The sequence below is a fragment of the Malurus melanocephalus genome, unplaced genomic scaffold (assembly GCF_030028575.1).
Source record: "Malurus melanocephalus ecotype Western Australia unplaced genomic scaffold, MMel_1.1 scaffold_23, whole genome shotgun sequence".
NCBI lineage: Eukaryota > Metazoa > Chordata > Aves > Passeriformes > Maluridae > Malurus > Malurus melanocephalus.
Genome location: NW_026623255.1, coordinates 930,112 through 942,508, shown reverse-complemented (window position 1 = coordinate 942,508; position 12,397 = coordinate 930,112). Strand labels below are relative to the sequence as shown.

The 12,397-nt window shown below is 39.5% G+C and overlaps 1 protein-coding gene across 2 annotated transcripts in view; it reads right to left on the bottom strand.

Moving 5' to 3' along the window:
* Nucleotides 1–2,638: 2,638 nt before the first annotated feature.
* Nucleotides 2,639–12,397, bottom strand: part of AFG1L (AFG1 like ATPase) — a 65,378-nt gene continuing 55,619 nt past the window's right edge. For both annotated transcript variants that reach the window (XM_057390145.1, XM_057390146.1), the window contains 3 exons: nt 10,587–10,727; nt 8,791–8,904; nt 2,639–8,052 (listed from right to left, as the gene is read on the bottom strand). In XM_057390145.1, the coding sequence (XP_057246128.1) occupies nt 7,915–8,052; nt 8,791–8,904; nt 10,587–10,727 (393 nt within the window). In that variant the 3' untranslated portion in view covers nt 2,639–7,914. The remainder of the gene's footprint in view (nt 8,053–8,790; nt 8,905–10,586; nt 10,728–12,397) is intronic.

Genomic DNA, 12,397 nt, shown 5'->3' with positions numbered 1-12,397 from the left:
CCACCACCACACAAAACCCCTCTCTCCCAGCGCTTGGCAAGACCAATAAGGTGGGTATAGGTGGTATTGTTTTCGTTAATCACCCAGCCATCAAGAGGATGACCTGGCAATTAGTGTATCCCAGCAATAAATGGGAAAGAAAAAATTCCCAAAGGAAGGGAATAAAAGGGGGAAAATCTTAACCCCCGAAGAACTTTGTTACCTGTCTGCAGTGTTTGAACCTCTATTAGCAGGGAAGTGTTGCTGGGCACATCACACCTCTGCTACAGGAACAACCTAACATGAGTGATGCTCTTAATAGGCTTGCAGGAACAAACCCCACTGCCTCACACATTGCGTTGTGACCTGAACATTATCCATCACTGCAGGTAGAAAAAGTTACATGAGCATGTTTGCCTTTGCTAATTGTAAAAGACTAGTGCACTCACAGCTTTTTTCTTCATTTTGTTGAGCTTACTTTTTCTGCTTTGACTGACTTCAGCTTAAACAATCGCTTGATCTTTTGTTCCAYGCTTCATCATTCAGTGGCTATGATTGCTCTTAATTATTGTGACACTGAAGAACCACGTGCTAAAAATATATCAAGTAACAGAACTAAAGGTTTTGCTTCTTGCAGTAAGAGAATGAGGTAGAATTATCCCACAGCTTGTGAAGAAATTGGTTAACCATTTCTTAAGCTCTTGTAATAATCTTTCCCTATAGTTTTATGGCTATTGTTGCCTGCTGGAAAAATTAGCTTAAAGCTGAGTAAGGGGAATTGTGGATAAGTTTTTGCAATTTGGCTTTGGACTGACATAGTGTGGTTGCACTCAGAGAATTTGAAGTCTTTGCACTGGCAGCAGTACTCAAATCTGGGAATATAGGATTCACAYTGGAAAAGAGTGGATTTTTATAACGATTTAAATGAACAATTTCAGCTAGAGAGTGGATTAACAGAGCCAACTAAACCCTTCACCCTGACAAAGAACTGGCGGGAGGACTATAGAAACACATCCAAAATTTTACCAACATGAATGCAGAGTACTAGGTCAGTGAGAAGCATTCTGTATTTTAATGGCTCTCTTAGAAATCAATTCAACTTAAAACAAAAGTTGTTTTACAAATATGTGGAGAATGCAGAAGGCTGGAGAGGGAGCAAGTGGCCTGCATCCTCCATCTGCTCCATCCACTCTCTCCTCTCACACTAGGCACTGCCACTGCCAGTCCCCCTTCTGGGCAGATGCAGAGGCAAAAGCAGGCAGTGCACCGAACCCAAGGGTCAGAAATGTCTCCCCTTTTGCAGGGTCCTGCAGGATATTTGAAAGAAAAACAGGATCTTAAATTGGTCTGGAGAAGGGTCCAATGCTTATGTGAGTGACAAGGCATGCAACCATCGTTGAAGGTACAGCTTCTTCCTTCACAAACCTGTGTGAGAAATGGGAAAATGAARTGTTCTCAGCAGAAAGTATAGAAATAGGCCCAAAATTTAACTCCTCCTAAAAAATCTGACACCACTGGCTTCTCAAGCCCAAACTGTGAAGCACTGCTTGCYGTCTGCCACTAGCATCCATGGAGAAGTGCCATGTTTCTTGTTCTTGAACATGCAGCCTTGTTCTTYCCTTTCTCAACACTAAGAGGTGGTGCTTCAGGGCAGTTGCACTGGGGAGCTGCAGTGATCCTCAGACCTTCCCAGCCCTTCTGTGTGGGAGTTCTCTGCCAGCCTGAATGTTTACTAACTGCTTCCTGGGGCAATTTTCCAAGCTGTGCAAATCCTGTAACAACTAACCACAGAACTAATTAGCTGACAGCAAAAGCACATCTTGAACAGTAAGAATCCCAAATWACAGGGGAACAAAAACCACTTAAATTGTGGTTTGCACACAGCTATTTTGTCTCACCCTCAAGTTGCTGGAGAAAAGAGTCAGAGAGGTGAAAAAAAGGGTTCCAAACAAAAAAAAATAAGGGCTGCTGGCAGCAGCAGCTGAGGCAGACAAGTTTGAACTGCTTCTGGAGGAGGATCTTTCTGACAAGCTCTGAATATCACTACCCAAAAGTTGAACCATGTGTAGGGCAATGGCTACAGCTCCTACAGGCAACCTAGGTGCCCAGAAACTGGCAGTGCTGCCAGTCCAGGTTTGCCCCTGGAYACAGAGATTTAAGAAAAAACAATCACACCGAGTACTGAAGAACAAAGGGCTGGAGCACCTCTCCTATGGGGACAGGCTGAGAGAGTTGGGGTTGTTCAGCCTGGAAAACACTCCAGGGAGACCTCACAGAAGCCTTCCAATACCTAAAGGGAGCTGCAAGAGATCTGGAGAGAGACCTTTTACAAGGGCACATAGTGACAGGACAGGGGGGGATGGCTTTAAACTGAAAGAGGGAGAGCTTAGAGTGGCAATTTGGTATAAATTCTTTACTGTGAGGGTGGTGAGGTACTAGAACAGGTTTCCCAGAGCAGCTGTGGATGCCCCATCCCTGGCAGTGTTCCCAGGGATGGAGAAACCTGGTCTAGTGGGTGGTGTCCCTGCCCATGGCAGGAGAGGTTGGGATTGGATGATCTTAAAGGTCCAACCCCATAACATTCTATGATCCCAATTAATATTGGGTCTGTCTATCCAGAACACATACCTAAAAGTAGCATGAATAAGTGACATGTTYATAAAATCTGGATTTATTAATTTGTTTTTATTACAAAATAAATTCTTCTCAAATAACAGGATTTGACAGTGTTCAGTTTGTAATGTATTAGATTCAAAATGACATATTTAAAAAAATATTCTTCATATGCAAGGAAAATCCCAACAGAATTTACAAAACCACTGTATTTCACATGTATAGGATAYAAGGTTGCTATTAATCATATAGGAAATTTGTCATTACAGGTAAAAGAAAARCTACAGAAATTTATGGTTTGWGTTTTAATCACAAACCCATTTTTTYCTTTAAATAGAAGCTTAAAATAGATGCATTATTTAAAACCAAATCACTATGAAGACACATGTGGTGTTTAGTGGATGACATTAATTCTGTAACCCAAACAAGGAGACTAATCCACTCTGAGTAGCTAAATTATTTTTTTGCACTATTTACATACTTAACTGAAGTATTTTCATCCCAGTCTCGGCTAGCATCTTAGAATATTAATGAGGGAAGCCTGGCAGCACTCCAGAGTTAGCAAGTAAGAAAGATTCCCATTTTATCAAAAGGGAAACTGAGGCATCAGGTGTATTCAGATCCAGMGAACTGCAAAAAGAAAAATCCAGACTCTTAATTCTGTTAGCCAGGTCTTGATGGAGAGACTGTACTTCCTCCTTGTGAGATGGCTGGTGACCRTGCTGAGACTGTTTGAAACCTGGTCAGTTGCTTTTTTCATATTTAAATTGCTGCAAAATAGGTAACATCTATCCAGCTATAGTGTCATCATGAACACCTTTACTAAAAAAAAAAGCCATTAATGATTTTTCTTTTCAGATCAAAAACCAGCAACAGCMAAAAGTGCATCTTCAATCCCTCCAAAGCCTTTGGAAAGCTGTCTTGTTCTACCCAAAATACTGCAATTGTTCCCACAATCTGCACAGTAAAATATACTGAAAACCAGTAACTGAAAGACAGAATTGCATTATTTATTTTTTTTTAAGTTAAATTTTTGGGCATTGTGAACATTCCTTGATCAATCAAGTATTTGAAAGAAGTTAGTTGAGAGATTCTCAGCGAGGACATGACATTTAGAGAACATGAAGTGTTTCACATGGTCCATAATCCCAARGATTTTACTTCCTATGACAGCAAAGTATCATACCACATCAATAAAGATCCCTTGAAAAGACTTTTAAAAATAACTTGTCAATAATGTTTGCTGAATGACTAAAGGMAATCTATTGCAGATCTGAGATTACATGAATTCACAAGTAAAGAAAAACCTGAAAAAACAGAATTTGAACTTGGGATAGAAGAGTCCATCAWAAATCTGGCAATTTTTAAGGCCACTATGGAGTGTGCATAGTTTACTCACAGGCTCTCAGTTTGCTTTGGCAAATACAACACCTTAATGTGAGAATAAAAAGTCATGGATTGTTGCTGTCTTGGAGCAGGCCAKGYAGCAAGGGGACAGGACAGTTGGKAGCACAGGTGGCCCAGCACCCTGGRGCACAATATAACCACRGTTAGTAGTCCCAWCATAACKGTTGATCCATTTCCATGGTGTCCAGTGACAGATTCTGGCCAGCACCAGTTGCCTGGAAGTTGTCTGACCAGAGAAGCAGCACCCCCAACTCAGCACTGGAAAGAGACATGATACATGCTACAGCATTATAAAATAAGCAAACAGGGCCTCACTTTCTTCAGGGAGGTACATGGGCATCGATGTGCTGCTTCTGTGGTTACTGGGAGGCACTCTGSCCTGGCTGACAAACTGGTCCAATCMATTKCTCCTTGTGGACCTGACCCAAATGTGGCAAATGTCCCTCTGCAGCACAATCACGAATACAGCACAGTGATTTAGGCAACTTCTCTTGTTTTCAGCCTCAAAACACTTCTAGAATCATTCCCATTTCTTTTCCTTGATTACTTCTGGTACCTACCAGTGACACCCAACAAACAACTTCCTAGCTGGCCAAGGAAAGACTGCACTGTGCTTTTATTCCAGCATGTCCTGGAAGCAGTGCTGGCTCTGGAAGCTTTTTGAGATGTTCCCTCCTATGTTCTGACAGAGCTCACCTACATACTCAGAGGCTTTGAAYGGTACCATCAATTCCACTACATTTAGGAGCTTCCAAAAACCTGGGGTATCTGAGTTTGGGGTGTGCACTCAGACTGCAGAAAAGCTTCAAATACCACCTGGCAAAGCAGCACCAGTCTGAACACAAACAGGCATCCCCTGGTTAAAGGAGCTTGGTMATCACCCACACAGACCATGGAGAAACACCTCACTTCCCTAGCCTGAGATAGTCTCTGTGGGAATGCAGAACCTGCCAGGACATCCTCTCTCACATGTCCCAGATATGTCATCTGTGTTCTGCAAGATTACACCCTTAGTCTGTACCACCTGACAGAGAAGGACATACAGGCTAAACATATAAGCAGTTTTTAAAAGAATGTAAATAAATATCCAGATGCAAAGTGCCTTAGGTTATCTACCACCATCTCCTGTTTTTCCACAACACATTCTGGTTCAGACAAGACAGGAGGCATTTGAATTYAAGGATTAAAAAACATCAAGGCTGAAGCTTCATGAGAGTTATCAGCACAGTCCAAGGCTGATAAGTATAGAGTGCCATGTATAAATACACAAACATACACACTTAAATTTTATATATTAGTTTTATCTAGATTTATATACACATGTATAAATTAAATATACATATGTGTTTGTATATACAGACACACATGCATGAATGCCAATAGTCCCTCTGTTGAGAAACGTAATTGAAATCTCTGAAAGCACACACCAATTATTTGTATATTCTAAAGTATAAGCAACATATTCTGATTAGTTTTCATAAATATGCATTAAAATTCTCCATGGAAGTCATCCTTGTGGGAATAATAATATAGTTCCATGAGTTGCAAACTATAAATACAGGCTTTAAAAATTACTTGAAGAACAGGTATAGTCAGTGTAAGTAATTTCCAGGACAAACAGAAGGGATCAGAACAGAAAACCACTCTTGAGCACATGGCTCCATAACAARAGTAAGTGCACAGCACCTCTCCAGCCCTCCCTGCTGCCCAGAAGGCCCTTTTAGAAGCTTTTTGTAATTGTGATGGGGGCAATGACTGAGATAATTKGATAACAGACAGAAAAAGATCATGTGGCAAAATCCAAGAAAACATTTTGAAGCTGGGGACAGTGTGTTATGTATCTCCTCCCTCAGAAATTAGGGCATTCTTTTCAGTCCATCTGCATATTTTTTCCTAYTCAAAGTTTCTTAATATGCTATTAAAAATGACTGTTTATAAAAGYACACAATAAGCCAATACACACAATACTATGTTTAGTTTCAGTTAAATAAAAATCAAGAATGAGACCACTGCATCTTTAAAATAGTCTCCAAYTACAAACAGGAGGATGGATGATGTRTCTTGAGGTATCAGTTACTATCCTRTCTTTYCCATAAAACACATTCCTATGTTGATGAATTGCCCCAGATCAGGGCAGGTGTGTTAGCAGCAGTGGAAGRTTTGGTAGAGAAGAAGCCTAAGAAAACTCAGGGTAGAGATGTCACTGATATAGAAGCAGCATATCCAGGCTTGCAAGAACCTCAAGATTTAGGAAGAGTATTAACTTGCACTTATTTGTTACCTGTCTTACCATGGTCTCTTCTCCCATCCATTACTTCAATCTTAATCTTGTGCAGCTTCAAGTACCTTAAAGGTCCTCCTCAGGGTTCTCTCTTGGTTAAAACCATTAACTTTCAATAAACCAGACTGAACAGTCTAATTACAGAAAACTCCTAGAGCCTGAAAGTCAGCAGATGGCTAGATTCAAGAGAATAGAAAAAAAAATCAACACAAACAAAAACAACGCCATCAGAATGTGCAACAGAGGATCTCCAAGACTCTAGCAYGAACAATATCAAGAGTTTCTTAGAAAATCAAAAATTTCATTTTTGTTTTGTGCATTTTGATAGAAACAGTGCATAAACAATGAGGTACCCACTTCAAAAATGACTCTGCATAGCCCATTAACTATGTCTGTAGACCAACTTTTTAGAAAAATTCTAATCCCATTATACTTCCTGAACATCAAAGTTGTATTTTAGAAAATCATTAGGATTGGAAAAAACCTCCCAAGATCACTGAGTCCAACTTTWGTGCAAACATCACCCTGTCAAACAAAGAAGTGCCATGTCCTCAACACTTTCAGAGATGGTGACTTCACCWCCTCCCTGGGCAGCCTGTTCCAATGCTGGACAATCCTTTCAGTGAAGAAATTCTTCCTGATACCCAACCTGAACATCTCCTGGAGCAGCTTGAGGYATGTCCTCTTTTCCTGTCACTAGTTGCCTGGGAGAAGAGACCAACCCCACCTGGCTACAAYCTCATTTCAGGTGGTTGTAGARAGCAATAWGGTCACCCCTGAACCTCCTTTTCTCCAGGCTGAATGACCCCAGGTCCCTCAGCCACTTCTCASAGGACTTGTGCTCCAGACCCTTCACCAGCTGTGCTGCCCTTCCCCACACACATTCTGGCACCTCAAAGTCCTTCATTTAGTGAGGGGCCCAGAATTGAATACAGGATTTGAGGTGTGGCCTTACCAGTGCTGGGTACAGGGGGASAATCACTGCCCTGGTCCTGCTGGCCACACCACTGCTGATACAGGCCAGGATKCCAYTGTCCTTCTTGGYCACCTGAGCACACCTCTGCCCCAGCCTGTAGTGCTGCCTGGGGTTGTTGTGACCCAGGGGCAGGACCCAGCACTTGGTCTTGTTGAACCTCATACAACTGGCCTCAGCCCATTGATCCAGGCTATCCAGATCCTCTGCAGAGCCTTCCTACCCTCCTGCAGATGAACACTCCCACCCAACTTGGCATCATCTGTGAACTTAATAAGGGTGCACTTGATCCCCTGATCCATATCGTGGATATAAATACTAAAAGTGTGCTGGCCCCAACACTGAGCCCTGGGGAACACCACTGGTGACCAGCCACCAGCTGGATGTAACTCTATTCACCACCATTGTATGAACCCAGACATCCAGACAGGTTTGAAGAAGAACCAATGAAGGCAAAATTTCACATGCAGTGGTACAGAAAAATAACTGAAACCTCATGTGTTAAAGTTAAAAAACTATTGATGAAAGAAAACATGGTCCAGATGATAAAGTGCAATTATTATTTCAGTTGTGCTAAAAACTTTTCAATGCTTTTATGAAGTTTTTCCAATTTCTCTTCTTGGTGATTTCATGCTGTCATTTTACTTCTTGGTGATTTCATTCAACTTTTGTTTTTTTTGCTTCTGTCCCCATCATTCCAGTACTGTTCAGTYTGCATTTCTGTGAGCCGTGAGAGAGTACGCTGAAAGGCAAAGATTTCCTCTTCTCCTGTAAACATAGAGAGTCCTTTGGCAGAATCCTGCAATAATACACAAAAAGAGTACCACAGAACTGTGAGACACATGGTGGTACTGAAGTGCATCCTGTCTTAACTCCTAAGGCTCAGTGCTTTACAGGCTTTGACAAAACAAGACAGCAGCATGGCATCAAAAATAAAAATTAATCTCCAAAAATTAAAGAAAAGCACCTATTTAAGCTAGGTAATCCTCTGAAAGTATACAGAAAATACAATAATTTGGTTTTAAAACAACACAATGACAGGTTAATAATCTATTTTCTCTTTTTGTTGACTAATTGTGCACCCATTTAAACAAATTATTTAAAAACTCATTAGCAATAACTGAGCTACAGGGAAAAAGGAAAATGGAATAAGCAACATGTAAAATAGTACTGTTTGTGAGAATTTGTAAGGCTGTTCTATAGTCTAGGAAGAGGTAGATTAACCATCTTTTGTTTCTGTATTTGAAATGTAGGAGCTAAACTTAAATCAGCATTGTCATACATGACTGAACTGATACAATGATTAATACTGAAAATRACCCTAAAACTTACACAACATGGTTCTATATATTGTGACATTTTCTTTGACTATGAATAAGTGACACAACRTGTAATTATCAGAGTGACAGATAAGCTGCAGAGAAAGCAGCAAATCATTAGTTAAATGTTTTCTTGATTCCCCTTCCTAAAATGCTGCGGCAATTATGAAACTAAACCAAATTTTGTTACAAAAAGGAAACATATTAAAATAATGTACCTGGCTCAAGTCCAAATCATCCATCAACACTCTGTTGTCCTGCAGTTCACCACTGCCCTGTTCCACCAGGAACAAGCTTTCAAGAGGAGCTACTGCAGAACAGATAATACGCACCTGAGAGGAGGAAAACAGGCAACAGTATCATCACTGGGCCTTCACAGGAAAAGAATAAAATACATTATCTGTGCAAAGCAAACTTCAAATTAAAACCTTGGTGGTTTTTCCCCAGTGTTTTYCCTTTCTCTTACTAGAACTGCTGTTATAGATTTAACTTAGTCAGTCAGAATAGTAACCTTACAGGATCTTTTTCTCAATAACAACTGATGTAACTTTTACTCAGAGAGCAGAACAACTGTGCTATCAAATACTCAGAAAATCCACTACACAGGCAATGAGTTCACCATAAAGTTTACTTTCTAAACTAACAGCTGTATAGTAACCATTGCTTACTTTTCACCCAAAGTGGGAGTCCTCTCAGTAGGCAGATACACTGTAATATTTAAAGAACACCTAAATTCCAAATTTCCCGGAAGGCTGAGTGGAAGCTTTCTTGCCTTCATCTATGCTACTCCAGTAGAAGTTATTTGCTGGTAACAATAATGACACTGTTTTCATGTCTGCTGGGAGGAGATACCGTCTCTCACTGCACATTGTATCTCTGGTGGGCTGCAACAGAAGGCAGACTGAAAATAATACTACAGAAAGAGACTTTTATTGAGAGCCTGCAGCCAAAATGTTTTCATTGTGGACAGGTATCCACAAATATACCAGATATCTTTCCCAATTACTTTTGATGGGAGTTTAACACTTGCATTTTTCCTATGGAGGAAGTAATAGAAAGCAACTGCTTGCAATTCTTAATAACAGCACAAAAACAGAGCTGACCATCCCCCTACTTCTAACACATTAGTTTAATATTAGCATATTCTCTTAGCAAATGTCCATTTTCAGATCATAAAGGATAAAGAATCTGGTTGATTTGAATGAGACTACTCATACCCATACTACTCATAGGCTGAGTTGGGATCTTTCTGATCAACAGCCAATGCCAGAACATTCTTGATGAGAATCAACTTCAACTGACATTTCCCAACTGCATAAATAGTTAAGTTCATGCAAATATAATCACATATAAGATAGGGTTTCATATCTTGCACCACTTAAAAAAAAAAAAAAAATCACCTTAAACAGGAACTTCCCTTTGTTTTAGTTATGCTGGTTTTGGCTTCCATGATTGAAATCTCTGTAAATCCACATGAGGTGCTGCATTTATTAYTATTATTTCATAAGCAAATCTCCAATCTAATGTAAAGCCTACAGTGACAGTTTACTTTAAATTTGATGTAACTGTGCTATTAACTACTCCTTTGTGATCAAAAAGGCACCGATTCCTGACCAACTGCCCATACAGATTGAAATCTAAAAAACTTCAATTCAYTCCAGCACAGTTGGCAACACAATCTTTCATTATTAAAATAATGACATGGCTTCTGTTGTTTTCCTGGGTTGGGAAAGAACATCCCCATTCAAGAAAGGCAAATGAGCTCAGGCTTATATTTATGCTCATGCTTAATACTCAGAAAACAAAAAAAAAAACAACCCTGTTTATCTGCTTTTATTGCAATAGGACCATTTTTTTGTGAAACTGGAATGATGTTTCTTTGCAGTGCTAGTTCATTCTGCTTATGTTTTCCAAACCATTACGACAGAAAGCCTTTCTTCAAACCAAATGTAACGGTCAGGTTTTAGGACTCCCAATATTATTCCTATGCACACAGGAAAGGCTTGGTTCTCACCTTATGCTCATAAAAGGTATCAATAAGAGTAATGAAACGACGAGTTTGTGTCCTTTTTGCTATTGTAAGAAGTGGTATGTCACGAACAAACACCGTGTCAAAATGCTTTGATATTTCCAAATAGTCGCTGGCTCCAAGAGGCTGAAACAAAATAAACCAGAAGAAATGGAAAATCGTGACAGAATGATACATAAACACTGTATCTCGATATACTACAGTAACAGAAGAAACCTGTAAAGTCCTGATCATATTCTTATTTTTATGCCTTGCGTCTTGCTTGAGACATTTCGATTGCTCTAGGTATATAGGTACATGTGGGTGTTCATTAATACTGCTTGTTCTACATGAACAGTGACAACATGAACATAAACATAAAAAYGTGGCTCTTCTGCACCCTCACAGCATTATGATCTCTCTCTGACAAACTCAAATGAAATAATCACTATAAACCATAATCCATAGATGAAAATACATTTATTTCAACCTAAAGTATAAATAATTTAAATAGATATTAGGATACTTTCCAGAAGCAAGATTTTTAAAGGGCTAATTCATAGGCTAGTTATTAAATCCAAAGCAGACCTGCATTTAGTTCAGCCAGGACTGACCCAAGCTAAATAAATATCTTATGTTTTAAGTACTGAAAGCAAGAGGAAACAGACAAAAAYACAATTCTTCAGCAGTTCCTTTGTTAATGTTTTCTCCTGCAATGATGAAATAAAAGTCTTCAAGAAGAACTCATTTGTTTCTCTTTCTGTAGCTAAACCATCAACAGCAAATAAACTCAAATAGTAGTAGCTCATTCAAGTACATTCCTCTAAAATTACTTTTTCATTATATGGAAGATATTTTTTCCTGCAAGATCGATCCTGTCAGTACCACAGGCAGAACTTTATTGCGGGCTACTTAAATTTGTACTCCTGAACTTCTTCCATCAGTTTCAGTTGTGCAAATACTTCAGAGTCTTCTCTGCAACTACTGCAGAGAGGAAGTTCAGCAGCATTTTGTATGGTCACAACTCCCTTCCCAGCTAAAGAAATGTACCRTGTGCTGCACTAATAGTATAATACTGTTAAAATGCACTGCAGTACTGCTATTGTCTTAAAACCAGTAAATACAAAGTATTTTCTCTAACTGAAATTGTTATGATGAATTTGCTGTAGGCCACACTTAACTTCTTAACTAGAATCCTTCTGCAATAAATTATTTTAATCAATTATTAATAGCTGCCCATGAACAGGACTTTGGGTTTTGTTTAGATACTAGAATGAAAAAGTTGTAGGAATGGTATCTACACAAGCACAGGAAAGAGATGCCCTGATAGGATTCAAAAAATTCTCCTGAAAATTTTGGGAATAAGCTGATCTTCCAGGCAGGTATTAAGCCTCTGACTCTCAGCCAGCTCTCCRACTGCCAGTCTCATTAATCATCCTGCTTTCACATTCCTAAGCAGGCAAATTCCCCATAGCATCTACRGAAAAGAATTATTACAAAAAGTTCCAATTGTTTTTAGCAGTGWTTGAGAGCACTACATGCTATATCCTCCACTCAGATACTCATACTCAATACTGCTCAATACTGCTCATTTTCTCCCTCCATTTCAGTCCCCTAGTCACTACTCTGGATTTATTCATCAGAAACCAAAGAAACTCATCATCACAARGGCRACCAACAAAACTTTATCACCTTTRAYAAAAACAACATYCCAYCTGGATAATCCAGAGTAGCTGAATCCAAAATGTTCTGATGAAATAAAGCAGAAAAAGGTTCAAGAAAGCAAAAGGAACTGAAGGATGGAAACAACACAGAGC